Source organism: Lepidochelys kempii, chromosome 21 (assembly GCF_965140265.1).
Source record: "Lepidochelys kempii isolate rLepKem1 chromosome 21, rLepKem1.hap2, whole genome shotgun sequence".
Classification (NCBI taxonomy): domain Eukaryota; kingdom Metazoa; phylum Chordata; order Testudines; family Cheloniidae; genus Lepidochelys; species Lepidochelys kempii.
The window spans coordinates 6,125,406-6,142,305 of record NC_133276.1 but is presented as its reverse complement, the minus strand read 5'-3'; the positions used below and the strand labels follow the sequence as shown (position 1 = coordinate 6,142,305).

At 43.0% G+C, this 16,900-nt stretch overlaps 1 protein-coding gene across 11 annotated transcripts in view; it reads left to right on the top strand.

Annotated features, from left to right (window-relative positions):
• SRGAP2 (SLIT-ROBO Rho GTPase activating protein 2) overlaps positions 1 to 16,900 on the top strand; it is a 210,410-nt gene that overhangs the window by 166,399 nt on the left and 27,111 nt on the right. For all 11 annotated transcript variants that reach the window (XM_073319746.1, XM_073319744.1, XM_073319742.1 and 8 more), the window contains 6 exons: positions 2,014 to 2,041; positions 4,629 to 4,659; positions 8,810 to 8,870; positions 11,543 to 11,620; positions 13,643 to 13,777; positions 15,293 to 15,398. In XM_073319746.1, coding sequence (XP_073175847.1) covers positions 2,014 to 2,041; positions 4,629 to 4,659; positions 8,810 to 8,870; positions 11,543 to 11,620; positions 13,643 to 13,777; positions 15,293 to 15,398 — 439 coding nt within the window. The remainder of the gene's footprint in view (positions 1 to 2,013; positions 2,042 to 4,628; positions 4,660 to 8,809; positions 8,871 to 11,542; positions 11,621 to 13,642; positions 13,778 to 15,292; positions 15,399 to 16,900) is intronic.

Genomic DNA, 16,900 nt, shown 5'->3' with positions numbered 1-16,900 from the left:
CCTCTTTGCTAGGTGTCTGAATTGAAGGCCACAAAGTTTATAGTGCACAAGTCATCTTCTGGATGAGCATTTAAACTGTGTGCAGGTTGTGAAGTATTGGCTTTCAGGATAAAAATATGTTCTCGGTCTCTCTCCTTCCCCAAAAAAGCTTCATGTTGATCAGCCCAAACCTGCAGGAAGTGAGGAAAGGATATTGAGATTCCCTTGTCTCTACAACTGTCCTAGGAAGAGGGGGAAGGGGAATCAGAAACACTGTTTCCTTGGCGCATTTTTCCTCTGTCTCTAAACATCTCCAAATGACACCCAACCTGCCCCTGTGACTAATCACATTCCTGGTTCATAGCTGACCCCTGCATACCATGACCTCTTTCCTCTTAACCTGCCTGCCCCTTGAACTGATTTCAAGCTGAGGGGCGGAAGGCAGGAGCAAGAGGAATGTTTAATGTGTTGGTTGTATCTCTCTAGATTTAGAGGCCCCTGCTGTTTGTGGTTGCTTTGCAATGCTTGAACTTCTTTGGAGCTGAGCTTGTGAAGGGATCTGGTGCATGTCAGACAGTGAGAGAGAGCCACTTAACAGCAGGTTTTTTGTGTGTTTTTTATCTGTGAGATCAAAGGAAACTGAGGTGCATTATGCCTCCAATCCAAAGCAAGGAAATAAATGGCATGAACAGAGTTGGGTGCTCAGCATCCAGCCCCATTTATAAAATGTCACTTAACTGGGAGTGGGTATACTAAAACCTTTTTCACGCATTGTGTCAGCCACTCTTCAGGAAGTTTTGCCCACTGAAATGCAACATGTAGCTGCATCTCTCCAGACACTGGGGAGTACATGTTTCTATTTTCTTTTGCTTTTTTCCTTGAGCTTACGTTTTATCACTCCTCTTGCAAATTACCTTAATCTAAAGATGACAAGTTCCGGTAATAAAAATACCAGCAGGTCTTCCTTTCGACAAGTAATTATGTCTCTGACTGTCCACATTTGTCACTGTAACGTAAGAGCCCCTTGATGTTGCCTCAGCCGTGTAATTTATATGTATGAATATTCCGTGATGGCAGTGGGACAGATGGTTGGGAACTCTGGTTCTGAATAACCTTTTTATAAATTATGCACCATTTTGGTTAAATGAGCTTTTACGCAGGGAGGGGACAGTGGCTGATCACAAAGTGTTCTATTGATTCTCAGCAATCAACAATTAGCCCTTTTCCTTTGCTCTCTTCTATCCAGGATCAGGGAGGCATTAAAACCTGGAGGGGAAAGGAGAGCCAAATCATTAGCTGGTGTAAATCAGCATAGCTGTAATGTTGATTTATACCACCTGATGGTCTGGCCTGGAATGTTGGGTTATCAAAGGTACTTGCCAAATACTGTGTCTCCTTTTTTCCTTACTGTGCTATTTTAAAATGCTGCCTGTCTCATCAGCAGCCATGGTAGCTTGGTCCCCAAATTGCAAACCGAATGAAAGTTAATGGAACAATTTAGCAAATATGATTGCGGAAAATATCATTAAAGCTCTGCCTCCTGAAATTGCTAAATGCTAGCACTTCGAGCCTGTGGGCTAACAAATCAGAGCATGTTTTCAATCTTCCTAAGTGGTTTCATAAAGTATAATCTCTCTCTCCTCTCCCCCCCACCCCAGCTCCCTTGGGGGGAGCGGAGGAGGGAGAGGTTGAGAAGCCTAGTTTTTTGGCAGTGGAAGTCAACAATTAGAGTGCACGGGAACCAATTTTCAGATCAATGCTTTCCAAAGAAAGAGTCCTCAGGCAGCTGAAGCTGGTTTCTGCATTTCCTGGTCAGCCACCGAGGAGCCTTGCCAACAGGGACGGGCTCTAGTGATCTTAATAGCAACAGTTCTTGGGGGAAGCAGCCACATTGTTGCTCCTTAAAGTTGTTGTTCTCCCTCTTCCCCTCCTCCCCCCGTTTCCAAATTAAGGTCTGCATGTCCATCAAAAGCGTTTTCCCATTTCTGTTCCCTGGTGCAAGCCTTTATATTGCTTGATTTGTCTCCCTAACAGGTCAGAGGACTGATTGCTCCCTTGCCAGGTAGGTATAGCTAAAATAAACATTGTTTCAAAGAGAGCCTCTTCCAAAAAGACAGCTGATGAAAGGAGTCGGTCACCAGCTCGGGACCTGTGTAGATTAGGAAGATGAGGTGGGGTTTGCAAATTTCCTGTTCAGCAACACATCTTTAAGCACCGTTGCCTTTCTGCTCTAGAGGCTAAATGGTGTTCGAGTTCACTTACACAACATTGCTAAACGCACCTCGTTTTTCTAACCTAGATGAGGCCCTTGACTCTTCAGGATTTATCCACGGGGGTGGGGCGGAAGACAAGAAGCCAAGCAGCATCTTGAAGTGCTTGTGATTGCTTCATAGGAGGGTGGGGGAGAAGAGAATGGTCATAGAGGCGTTTTCTTCTCCTTGCCCTGCTGACCTCATCTGGCCTGACATGGAATTGGATTGCAGCACAGAGAGAGAGGCCACGAAGAATAAATATTTTGCTGTAACTGGGGGGCCAAGTATCAATCACGGTGCCACTGAAGTCACCAAATATATGAAACTCAGCCTCTCATCATGAGGGGTGGGGGGAAATGATTTTGATGGGGCTTTCTGTGAAATGTAACAGATCTGTGTCTCTGAATATGTTTTTTGGGGCTGTGTTGGCCACAGGGATTGTGCAGCGCGCTGGCTTCTTAACAAAGTGAGGGTGATTACTGCAGATCTGAAATCATTACTCTATTTTCCCCATTCCTCACAGTGAAGCGGAGCTGACAGGTCCTAATTAGAGTCTGACATCTGTAATAAAATATTATTCATTGTGAACAACTTTAAATATCAGAATCATTGTCACCAATAGTCTAAAATATACCTCACTGCTTGTGACAGCTGACGAAATCTGTTCTCTTGCTTTCTCTCACTACAGCTCATTGATTAAAAAAAAAATAAAAAATCATTTCTGCAAAATGAACGCTATAATGGTGATTCTTAAACACAATAAAATTGACATACTTAGAATTCAGCAGTTAACTGTCCTGGCAGGCAGCTGGGCTGAATGATCCATTAGGCTTTCTCTATCCTTCTCCCCGATTTAGTTTTACAGAAACATAAGAATTTCTAAACCCCAAAAATAAGATAAAAGGAAGGACTTTTAGCAGAGCAGGCTCAGACCTCCTTCAGATCAGGCACTAATATCCTCCTGCATAAACAGTAATTATGAAGCCATTTGTAATCGTGATCTTGTTGTTTGGAAAAGGTTTAATTTGGTGTCAATTTTTTATGTTTTATCAGAGGTTATTATGAAGAACACATTAATATACTTATATTAACAGCACAGAGGGAAACAAGTTTACTTTTTTCTCCCCCTCTCCCTGTGGCTTTAAATCAGGGGACTCAAACATGCAGCCCATGGGGTTCTTCCCTGCAGCCTGCCAAGCTCCCTGTGCTGCGTGCCCCCCCTTTCCCTCCCCAGCGCACCACTGCCCCCCCCCCTTTCCCTCTGCAGCGCACCACGTCCCCAGCCTACCTCCAGGCCAGGGGTGGGCAAACTACAGCCCCGGTCGGGATGCGGCCCCTCAGGGCTTTGCATCCAGCCTGCAGATTTGCCACCATTGTGGTGCTGAGGGCCCTGCGCAGCTTCCCTGCAGCCCGGGGGGGGAGTGGGAGCAGCGAACTCCCTGAGCTGCCCTTGCCTGTGGGTACCTTCCCTGAAGCTTCCATTGGCCGGGAACGGGGAAGTGAGGCCACTGGGAGCTTCAGGGGAGGTACGCACAGGCAAGAACGGCTCAGGGAGTTCTCTGCTCCCCTTCGCCCCAGGGCCACAAGGACAGGGTGCCCACCGCTTCCCAGAGCGGACTGGCACGGGGCCGGGGCCAGGGCAGGCAGGGAGCCTATCCTGGCCCACCGTGGCACATGCCCCTGCCACCCTGGAGCCGGTCCAGGTAAGCGGCACCGGGCCGGAACCCCAACCCCCCCTGTACCCCACACCCCAACTCCCTGCCCTGAGCCCCCTGCCTGCACCCCAACCCCCTGCCACACCCCACTCTCCCTCCTGCTTCCCAACCCCCTGCCCTGAGCCCCCTGCCATACCCCGCACTCGCTCCTACACCTCCTGCACGGGGGCGGGGGTGGAGTGGGGGGCAGCGGGCGTGCGGGGGGAGTGATGTGGCTCTCGGGCCAATGTACGAGTTCTCCTGTGGCTCTCCTGGTGATTCAAGTTTGAGACCCCTGCTTTAAATCATCCAGTATAATGGACCTACTTTGGAGGGGTGCTCTCTGAAAATTATAACCAACTGGATTTAGAGTGAAGGGGTTTATATACTGAATTTCCATATGGTTGGAAGGAAGAGGTTAAGTACAGGCTTGTCAAGGCAATCTGCTCCCCTGTTCCAGTTTCAGGATTACAGTGCTTTTATATTAAATTACTTAGTGTTTCCAAAGTTGCTGTGAACTGACAGAGTGTAGATGATTGAAATTGTTTTCCATATCTGGCTCCTTTCCCCACCAAGACTAATGAGTACAGTTTTTGAAATACCCTTCAAGCAAGTATTTTGGTTGTCAGTGGTCACCTTGACATTTGCCTGTGTTCTTTCCTCTCCATCTTCCACCGATGATCTGTTGTGGGCTTCTGATCAGTGGCAGACGCAGCTCTACTATAAGGAAGCAGGTAACAAAGAACTCATTGAAGCATGCAGCTCTGTGTGTGGGGATGTGGGGGTTATTTTTACGTCTGTCTCTTGCATAGGAATTTTTTGTATGTTCTTCTTGAATGTCTGGGAATGCAAGAACTGGAATGGTAAAAACCTGGATCTTCCATAACCTTTTGCAGCACCTTTTTGGGCAATCGCAAACTTCATTTTTATGTTTTTTTGATATTTTGAGAAAGATCTGGTGTCCAGAATTCCATACAAGTTCAGTGCAGTCCTATATTCTGAGGCTGTAACTTCTAGGCAGGCATTGGATGAGATATTCAAAGCCATCTGTTGGGTTTTGACATACATCTTCTATTAAAATTAATGGCAACTTGGAAATCAGGACTGATCTTTTTGTGTTTTGTACAGTGAGTGGATTGTTCATACTAAACCAACAATAAATAATGATATTGGAAGGACTTGGAGCTCAGGTGTTCCCAATTACTGAACAATCTTGGTTAAAGGCTGATACTGAATCAGCTCAAAACTTCCAGTTGTTCCAGTACTTGCCCTTCTATAGAGCCTTCCATCAGAGGGCCTCAAAGTATTTGGCAAACATTAATGAGTTGTTTCAGAGCAGCAGCCGTGTTAGTCTGTATTCGCAAAAAGAAAAGGAGTACTTGTGGCACCTTAGAGACTAACCAATTTATTTGACCATGAGCTTTCGTGAGCTACAGCTCACTTCATCTGATGCATACTGTGGAAAGTGTAGAAGATCTTTTTATACACACAAAGCATGAAAAAATACCTCCCCCCACCCCACGCTCCTGCTGGTAATAGTGATCACTCTCCTTACAATGTGTTACACATTGTAAGGAGAGTGATCACTTTAGATAAGCTATTACCAGCAGCAGCGTGGGGTGGGGGGAGGTATTTTTTCATGCTTTGTGTGTATAAAAAGATCTTCTACACTTTCCACAGTATGCATCAGATGAAGTGAGCTGTAGCTCACGAAAGCTTATGCTCAAATAAATTGGTTAGTCTCTAAGGTGCCACAAGTACTCCTTTTCTTTTTATTAATGAGTTGATTATCACAGTGGGACATAGGACAGTATTATCCCCATTTTACAGATGGGGAAACTGAGTCACAGACCGTAAGTGATTTTCCCCCATGCCATATAGTGTCTGGAAGAGCTTGGAATAGAACCCAAGCTGCTTGACTCTCTGCTGCTTCTTGAGCCATGTTACCATCTTCCTATTCATCATGTGGCATCGTTAAACTCTGTCCCACAGTAGTCTTTCTGAAGAGCAATAAGTGTGTTAACTATATGGTTCATATGAGATAGACTCTTGTTGAAAAGTATAATTTGTCTGTTAACTTGTGACAGAATAGGGCAATGTATTTATCCTATTTTAGTTTATCTTCACCCATGACAGGTGTGTGTGCTTGTATCACTCTCTTCTGTGGGTGGAACTATCAGACCTGCGTGTCTGTGACATCATTACTCGCTAGTAGCTGCAGCCTACGTAAAGGATAAGCATGACTGCTGCACTAAGGTTCATAGTCCATGGTTTCCTGCTGACACACATTATTTGTACTGCTTTTTATTCTCTTTTTAACTCACATCTCTATTAAATAAAGTTGTAACTGCACTCTGGCCATACCTTTCCTCATAAAAGTGACTCCAAGGAATTCTAAGGATGCTTTTTCTGTCCATAGTGGATCACTTATTGCCTTTTAAACTATGCCATTTTAATAACAATGGAACTAGATCATGTTATCCTGGGATAGGAAGGAGCTGGGGGAAAAATTTCACCTCGAATAAAGACAAGAATTGACTTGAAACATCATTTCATCTGCTCCTCCTTTGGTCCCTTTTACATTCTTGAGCTACAGCTTACAAAATCTGTCGGCTGACACTTTTCATTAGCCAGAAAGTAGGTCGCAATTGCTGTTAGAAGACCTTGTGTACCAGGATAGCCAGCACCATGCGTGTCTTAGTATGTTCGTAGTTTAAGGGAAGGGCCGATTGTATTTTACATTTTTCTTTCCTATTTAGGAAATTGTAGGCAAAATGTCCCCTGCTATATTTTGAGCCGTGATTATAAGCTACGTTTAAAATCCAGTGTGCTGCTTTTTGAAAACCCACTTTCCATGTTGCATCTCAAGATTTTTGGCTTGATCATAATTTAGTGTGTGGGCTGCTGTGCCGCAGTTAGATGAAAGGTATAGTCTTAGCTCTTTCTGGATGCTGGAGCCCAGAGCAGCGTTTGTGGAAAGAGCTGCTGTGAATAAAAGCTATAGAAACTGAAGGAAAATCTGAATCTTTATTCTCTAACTGCACATGTAGAGAATTTGCATTTCATGTTTTGCAGGCTCTCCTATGCAGAGCTGAATCTTCTGAATACCCTGAACAACTCTGTTGTGGAGATGGTTGCTTTGTTTACACGCTAGTAACACTCTTTCAACAGGAAGTGAAATAGCTGTATGTCTGACTGTTGAGAGCCATTCACAGTCGTGTTTGAGGGCTCGCAATGTATTGTGTAATTGACTGGAGATGATGTACTAGACCCTGTGACTCCAAAACTTAAACAAAAAGCTAATCTGTTTGGGAAAACAAATGTCTCTGTGCCTCAAATCCACATGCAATCACTTGCGTGTGGCTCTAATAGTTGTTTTGAGTGTGACCTACCAATTTAAATTGCACATCGTTCAAAAATTGTAATCTCTTTGAGGACAGAGAATGTGCTTCTCTCTCTAAAGTTCATTTGGTGCCTCTCTGAAATAAGCTGTGAAAATCTGTGGTGCTATTTGGATGATTATTAATAAACTCTTTGTCATTCATCAAGTAAGCTGCAGGTTTCCATAGTGTTTCAAAGCACTGTTGTATTGTGAAGTGGGTCCCCTTTTACAGTGTGCAGAAAGCTAGTGCAATCCAGATAATGAGGAGGAAAAATTGTTAATTGCAAAATTACATTGGATGTTTTTCTAAAAGATCTGCTCTGGGAATTACTTTGGGGAAGTTCCCTGGCCTGGGTTATACAAGAGGTCAGACTAGATGATCACAATGGTCCCTTCTGGTCTTGGAATCTATGAATTAAGGGAATTCTACAGCCCACTAAAAGGAAAATCACTAAACCTTTTTAAAAAAGAATTGAATTAAGTCACTTAACCTCTGTGCCTTAGTTGACTCTTTCCTAAAATGCGGACAGTAATACAGTCCCTCACAGATATTGCTGGAGTCTAATTGTTGGCGAAGTATTTTGTGATCCTCTGAAGAAAGGGGCTAAAGAAATGCAATAAATTGTTCGCCTATTACACAACTTCATCATTGAATTGCTTATGGTGGAAACTGGCAAGCTAGAAAGTGTCATTTACTGTGTTCTGGCCCTGGCCCAAAGAACAGCCTGCACTCCAAGCTGTCATTGTGAACTTGTATTTTTACAGTACTCAGTGCTTAGCCCAAAGGTCAGTCAGCATGTGACAGCTAAAATGTTTTTGCAGTAAAATGTCAGGAGCTTGTTCTGCAAAACCAAAATTTGTCATGTTGGGGATAAATGGAAATCAATCCGAAAAATGCACAAATACAGAGCCATGAGGGCTGACTGTGGAGAGACCAGAAGGCCACAACTTTGCGTGAGCATGCGCTGCACGGAATGAAGGGAGGGCATAGTAGATTAGCCCTTACTCTCCTGTTCCTTCCCTGGCACCTTGTGCACCAGTTGAGCACAGGCGTTGTGCAGAGTTAGTCATTACGGCAGTACCAACTGGCCTTCTCAAAGAGTGAGCTTGGCAAAGCTGGCAAGCCACTCCATTGGTGCTTCCAGAGGCATTGCATGGAGCTGTGCCCTAAAGATGTTAATGCACCCCAATAACTGTCTTCTCCACCGAGTCCAGATCAGAAATGGTGGTCCTTGGTTTTATTTTATTTTATTCCTGTATAGCTTGGGATGGCAGTTTCCATCTCTGCAAAAGGCAATGTTATTTCTCTAGGATAATTCACAAACCAAATAGTACCTTCCTCAGAGACTATGCTTCAGGCCCTGTGGACAGCTCTTTTCCCAATCCCTGGCAGAAGGTGTATTGCTCCATGAAGTTTTGCTTGTGGATTTCAGAGTTGTGTTTATTTCTCGGTCAGCTCTGTGCTTGACTATTTGTTTTAATTTTCTCCCTTGGTTGCTCAGGACTCGAGCCAAGCCATTCCCCTTGTGGTGGAGAGCTGCATACGATTCATTAGCAGACATGGTAAGTTTACTGATGAAAAACTAATCATTTTTTCAAATGCCCCTTGACAGAATAATTCAGGCAGGACTTTTTTTTAAAGGGTCTTTAAACTCATAAAGAGGAACCAGAAAACCTATATTTGGATCCCGCCCCGAACTCTAGGAAAGTTCACATCCAAATTTCATAACCCGAGTCCATCCAGCTCTAATTTAAATAAAGCACATGGCCACTTCAATGTGCGGATGTCTCTTGTGAATGTTTAGAGTAGCCTGGTGCAGAACGTGTGTGTTGGAATCCTACAGCAGGCGTGACTAAGAACTCACCACTGTCCACTCAGAGTCAGTAGTGCTGCACTATTGTCTATCCTAAGCACAGGAAGACAGAGTGGCTGCTGCAGGCACTGGAAGTGGGGAATGCTAAGCATTAAATAGTGCCTCCTACATGTATCCTTCCTTCCCAGCGATGAGTCACTTCGCTACTGCAGAAGTGTTCAAGTTTCCTTAGGTTTCATTCAACGTGGGTCCCATAGCTTCTTGTCTTCAGTCTTACATGAAGTTGGAAGATTTTTCCCTCTGACTGGGGCAACGTTACCAGGCCTTTGTGTTCAAGTTGTTCCTGTGCCTTTATCTCTCTTCTTGTCATATAACGTCCGTCCCCCCCCCCCCCCCCCCAAAAAAAAAAAAAACTGTCTTGCCTACTTGCAACTCCGCCCTGCCTGGAGTTCTGAGCTGCTGTTATTGCCCACAATATTCACGTGACCCTTCAGGGGAGCTGAGGTGCTGATTTATTTGCTTGGATAAAGGATAAATGTAGCCTTTTAAGATAAACCTCTTCCATACATTTTATTCTAAGTTGTGTGTGTTTTTAATTAAACATTATTTAATAATAGCATGAAGAACAACTGCTAGTCAATAAGCTTGTATAGTGATAGGCTTTGTTTTCATCTAACCAATACACAGAGCCAGAGAATAGGTCCAATTGTACTTTCCTTTTGTTTTAATCATGATTGCACGTTGGAAACTATTGTATAGGTTCTCCGCACTTTTTCCCTGTTGGAGTACTAAATAAAATGTATGCTAAAGAAAGCACAATTTGGGGTTAGAGACGTGCTCCTCCCGTACAAATCCATGTCAAAGGAGAATTATAAAGAATTGATGGCTTGACCCATTAAAGTTCAGTTCTGTAACATGGTTATTACATCTTACATCTGAATTGATGCTTTTGAATAAAGATTGCCCTGTAGATAGTGGATTGATTCCATTTTCATTCTCAGTTTGCAGCATTTCGGTATATATTTTTACTGTGCAATATGATGTGTGCTGATGATATCAGGAATAATTAAGGGCCATATAACACAAGAGTGTCATTGCCTGGGGATTCAAATAGTACCATAATTTATGAGAAGAAGAGCTGGCCACAGATGATCCAAAATAGCTTATTAGTTACATATACAGTGACATAAACATACATAGAGCTTTGCAAAAGTCAAACTTGCCGCTCCTGTTCAGAGGCGTGAACAGATACAGCCCTTTCCTTGTGCTGGAATTATTTTCGAAGTTAGAACAGTGGTTTTAAATGTTTGCTGCTTATATTTCATGTTCCAGCAAAGATATTTTATAGGAATCCATTGGAATCCATCAACTACTTGTCCCCATCAGTTTTAATGCTTAACTACTCTACTGGAATACCCTGAAAACTCCCCTAGAGTACCAAGTCACATTAGTGGTAGTTATATTCTGTAATTTCAATTGGATAAGTTCTTCACTTCTTGTCCTGTTTCCTAATGTTGCTGTTAAAGAATAAGAAGTTGCTGTGTTCTACCCAAGGAGTGGCTTCCATGTGTAGGTTGTATATGAGTTTAAGCTTGTAGAGTACTTTGTGCTCCTTCCTTCTAGTGAGGGAGGGAAGTGAATATTTTTCACTTTCTTCCTGATGTGGAAGGGGAGTTAAGTTCTCTTTTATCCCTTGTATTCTTAGATTTTTGCAGAAGGAAATTTTCCAAAGGGTGTGAGAATGGGTGGGTGAAATTCTGTGGCCTGCGTTGTGCAGGAGGTCAGACTAGATGATCATAATGGTCCCTTCTGACCTTAGTATCTATGAATTTGGCCTGTCGTGCTTATTGGCATGGTTGTAATGTTCTAGATGGGTGGGATCCCACCCTGATTGTGCCTAGGCTGGGCAGAATTTCATATGTTGTTTTTTTTAAATAATTTCAACAGCTGATATCAATGTTTATTTTTAAGTGTAATTTAAAATTTTTGCAGTTGCATAAAACGATGAGCTTTAAGCATTTTTTAAAAGTTGTATCAGAATTTTCACAATTACAGGAAATTATGTAGGGGTCAGATGATGTCTTAATGAGCGTACACATTAAGATTCAAAAAGTTAAAGCATTATAAACTGTTAAAAGTCAAATTGTCAACATCACATGCCAAAATATTTCAAGTAAATATTCTTAAAACAAACTAAGTTCTCAAGCAGCGTTTTCTTACTTTGCCTATTTGTAAACTTCAGTTATCATAGGAAATATTTTTTGTTGGTTTGTGATTTATGGTGAAACAGACATTTGCTGACACTTTTTTTCCCATAAAAATCGCATCTTTTCAAATGGATTTTTCAATATTACTTTGCTAGATGTGGAACTGAGTTGAAATCTTGGATTGTCATTGTGGGTTTCTCTTATTGCCTTACAGGGCTGCAGCATGAAGGCATATTCAGAGTGTCTGGATCGCAGGTTGAGGTGAATGATATCAAAAATGCATTTGAGAGAGGTAAGGAGGGTGTGTTCTGTATCATACAATCACCACAGGTGTTACCATTCTAAAATACCTTTAGTGCTTTGGACACAACTGATTGTGCCCTAGGTAGTATGGTGGTGGTGGTGGTGGTGTTTTTTTTTTTTTTTTTAGTTCTACATTTCATAAATGACTCCAGGCAGAGAAATTTTTTTTCAGTGCTCACTAAGCTTGAACATATAAAGTCACTTGATATGTTATGCTTCATGTCTTGCAACATCACCATATAATAATCACTCAGAATTTTGGCACCTGTCATGTCGGATTGTTTAATGACTGCACACATCTCCGGAGGTGCAGAGCATTTCCTTCTTGGGTTTAACTATCTAGTCTGTTTTCCTCCACCTTGTGAATAGACTCTATTCCATGCCTGGGGTGGGATCTCTTGCCCCTGACATTTCTTGTAAAGCAATATGACTACATTTAGTCTAATCACCACCAAGTAAGAGTCCATTTCAACTCAGGCTCATTTCACTCTTATTTGGAGCGCTTTTGTTGGGTTTTTAGCTTGCATATACGATCGGCCTTATGCACAAGCAACTCCTTGGGGGTCCTCTGACACAGCAAGTCACATCTGACCCGGTCTCCCTGCCCCAGTGGGATCAGAGAGAAAGTTAGCTTTCAGGTCAGTCCTCACAATTTGTGGCCCCCTTCTTGCTTGGGACTCTGAAAAATCACAAGGCTGGTCCTGCTTCCTCATACATTTCATATTACAATTCATGTGTTGCTTGCAAGTTTTCATGTTCACATGTCTCCATATCCCAGATACGGGAGCACAGCAAATTGCTATCAGTGAGAGGAGAGAGATCTTCTGCCTAACCATGAGGTTGTTGAGACTACAATGCATTTGTCTTTTATCTGAGAATGAAATACCTTGGAGAACAAAGGAAATGCATGTGTGGTGGGGGTGAGGGCTTACAACACCAGACTGAAAGACCACCTTTCTTAAAGGACAGATGCCAGGCATTTCAGGGGAAACAGCCAGTTATTCCAGTATCACTGTCCCAAAATAAATGACACTACTTATTTTAGCTTCATTTTGCTTGTCTCTCTAAAGAGGATGATATACAGAACTGACTAAGTTAACAATAATGTCTGTGCAGTTTATTACTTCATCCAGAACCCTTGGTAGCAGTTAATATCAAAGATAATGCTCTGGTTCATAGTGGGCCATTTATTATCCTGTGTGGTTATTAAAGTAATAGGCAAGCTTTGGTAATTTCAGTCACATAATGGATATATATAGCTTCGATTTGAGGTTTGCCCAATCATAAAATCTAATTATATTAGATGGGGAGTTTTCCATAGGGAACAGCTCCGTCAGTGTGTGTCTTCTTTTTTGTAACAGACGAACTATAGTATAGATAGTCACAAATTAACTGCACCAGAAACTTTATTTTCTTAGCAATCCAGCACAACATGTCTCCTTCTAAGACTTGTAAAGGTAGTGATTGGCACAAGCATTGGCCTGCTGTGCAGGCCCCAAAACAACCCCACAGGGAATCACAGAGCTGCTTAGGAGTTTGTGGCCATGTGCTTCCTATCTTCTATAACCCTGTTAAGCAAATGCTGGGTCTGTTCCCTCCAACCAAAAACACCTGGACTGAAGAGCCTCCCAAAGTTACCACAGCTCCAGGAGTAATTCCACCCCCAATGTGGTCGTAGGTCAGGGACTCTTCCTCCATGTGTTGGGCTCAGATGAGAAAGTCCAACCCCTTTATTTGCCTGACTGGGGGCATGCAGCCACCTCTAGCCACAGAGGATGGCTGCCAAGGACCTTTCTTGATTGCTGTTCTCAGTGGACAGCTTCCCAATCACCCATTACCTGCTTAGTGTTTGGGGGAATAGGGAGTAACCTTTGGATTAAATGGATCCTTCTTTCTGGCTGAGACATGTCCTTCTAGCAGAGCAGCCAGAACCTCTGTCTACCAAAGTTCTTATTCTTCCTCCATACCTCCTTTTTTTTTATTATTATTATTGTTTGTTTGTTGTAACTAGGGGAGGATCCATTGGCTGGAGACCAAAACGACCATGATATGGACTCAATAGCGGGAGTTCTGAAACTCTATTTCCGAGGGCTGGAGCACCCTCTGTTCCCAAAGGAAATCTTTCATGATCTGATTGCCTGTGTCAGTAAGTAGATGAACGAATTATGTTTTACATTTAAATAAAAGACCTGCAAAAAAAATGCAGATGACCCTTTACCAACCCCCTGCCCCCGTCTCTCCATCTTCTGCTCCCCATTCTCCCCCCCCCCGATCAAATTTATGGTAATAAGAGCAAACTTTTATTGCACCAAAAATGTTGATTTTATTTTCCATCATAGCCTGGAGAACGTTTTTTGAGCATCCCATCTTCATCCCTTCCCAAAATATTTCTCCTAATCCCTTTTAGGCTCTGTGCTCCAGCCACCATCCAGGGAGGACGGCTCAACTCCCTCTTTGCAGGACTCCTTAATCTCATAGCAGAGCCTGTTTAGGAAAGTGAAGCAGAGAACAGAATGAAGTGGATCCCTCAGGATCTGCACCAGAGCAGCACGCTTCCGAGATGGTGGGCACAGCACCTTCAGAGCCAAAGCTTCATAAGTAGTTTTTTAAAAATAATAGTTTGTACAAAATGCTTCTTTAAAGGTCTCAACTCAGAATGTGCGTGCAGCTGCCATCTTGGAAGCCCACAGTTCGAGGAGAGATTTCCTGCTAGCCCCAGTGTTGATGCTCTGTATGTACATGCAGCACATCTGTCTGGCGCATGCCATGTATTTCCAGAAGGGAAGCAGCTGTGTGTTTTAACCAATCTGAATAACCCTTCTGAACCACAAGGAAGATTCCTTATGGAGTCTCACTACCGAATGTATAATGTGAGAGCGATCACAGTCCTGGTATAAACAGCTTGGATTATTTCAAAGCTTTTTCTTTTTTGTTGGAAACCAAGTTGAAATGGTCCCATTATTGCCGAATCATTCAGCAGGAAAGAATGAATCTATTGTCCAGGCAGTGGAATATCCATCAGCGGCAACCTTTGAACTGGAGCAAAGATAACTGCTTCCGAAACAACTCATGGTTTTCTTCTCACAGTAAATGACTTTACAAAGCTTAATTCATATCAGATGAAAAGAAATCTGCTCCCAAATAACTTCATCCTTCCAGGGCTGAGGATTTATGCTGCCCACTTTTTTTCTGTCGTCTGCTGCACGCAGAGCTTTTAGCTCACCCTTCAGCTATGCTAATCTATTTTCTGAGTCAGACCAAACACTTTTTGTTCAACACCCACCTTTTGTAGCTAATTGGAATGAGCTATTGTGTTGGATCTAGTGAAACAGACATCACTCAGTGCACCCACACTCAGGGAACCGGCAGATAGATTACATGTACCATGTATCTTTGCAATAAAGGGCTTTGCAGAACAGGTTATGCATACATTACATCCTCCTTTAAGGCATTTCTGGAGAACGTATCATACACGTTACAGGAAGCAGATAGTCCCTTTCTTCCCCAAGATTCTATGCTACTGTGTCTTGGCTCCTATCTTTAATAATTTACACCCTAGTGTAGGGAACCTCCTCGTGTGCTGCAAACGTTTAGATTCAGTGACTTCAGGTATGGCCATGGTGATATAATAACTCTGCATGGTGCTCTTTCCTCCTTTCAGCAATGGATAACTTACAAGAACGAGCACTACACATCCGGAAGGTCCTTCTGAGCTTGCCAAAAACCACTCTGATTGTAATGAGATATCTCTTTGCATTCCTCAGTCAGTGAGTATCCCTGAAAGCACCAGAGCTCTGCAGTCGATGCTGGGGTTGGTATAAATGTATTGCATGAGAGGACTGGAGCTTTGACATTCTGCAGTTTCTAATCCAGAGCAGCAGTTTAGGATACAAGTGGCAGTCTCTTTGCCGGTAGCAGTTTGTTGCCTCTCAGCATGCTTACTTATCTATTGTATCTATTGTGCTGGGCCTGTCAGCATTGCAAATGGTGACTAGAAAAAATTTCAGCAACCTCAACAGAGTTCTTGAAATGAAAATTCATATTACTGGAGTTAGCCTGGTAAGCTAGTGGAAGGGCAACATGAAGGAACAGGGTCTGGGTCCCAGGCTAGCAAGAACTGGAACTGCTGCAGACTCTGTCCTTGTTGGGGTAGGTGGGCTCAGAATGCATAAGATCCTTACTCCCCATCTGGTGGCAGAGGGAACCCAGCCTTATTCTCCTTGCATGCTTGGGCCTCTTGAGGATGCTAAGGGGAGGAAATGCTGCATCCAGACACGTACTTGACCCCTGCATATATACTATATGGAAGCTGATAATGTCAAATGGGTGGTCCAGTGCTATTGTCCTTCATCATGTTCACATTGGGGCAAGTACAAAAAAGAGAGTCTGAATTTGGGAGGAGATGTTTAAATTCTCTGTGGTATATACACAGTATTCGGGCCTGAATCAAAATCCGTACACTCCTAAACTTTGGCAGAGACTGAATCTGAACTTCACATCCGACACCTTTATAACAGACTGAACAAAAATTCTGGATCAGAACATCCCCAGAAGTTTTTTGGATCTGGTTCTAAATTTTGCAGCCTCCCTCCAGAAATCCCCAAAGTTTCCTGAAACGTTATACGAAAACCAGGCACTGTCCCAGTGATGGTATGTTGGCATTGTTCTGTAGATTCCTGTCTGGTGGACCAATCGCATCAGGGCAGTGACAGTACAAGACGAGTCAACCTTCCATACTTCAGAGCTGAATTCTGAGGCACAGCCCTGCAGAGCTCAGTCATCTTAATCTCATCATTTTGGCAGCCTGGAGGATGGATGTCTCATCCTTTTCCTCATGATGGGTTTAACGCCTTGTACTGCAATTTGAGGTTTCAGCTATAAATAACTTACAGAGGGATATGGAACCTCTTGCCCTTTCTCTCATTTGTCTCCCACAGGGCATTAAAACTAGCTAGACAAAGCAGCCCTTTCTGCCCTCACTGTGACTCCAGTAAAATGGAGAAAAATTCGGCTTCTGGAATGGATTCATGCTCCCATTGGAGAAATAGTGTGTGTTTAGTTTGTATGGAACTTGGGAAATATATTTTCTACAACTGCTTTGAGAAATCTTATTGATTTTAACTAATAAGTATGTTGTGGCCATTGAACGACCAGTCTTACACAACAGTGCAACAGACATTATTCATGAAATAAAGCATAGCCCTAAAACTCAGAGGACCAAACTCTGTTTAGACATGCATATGCAACTCCCACTGACTTCTGGAGCTGA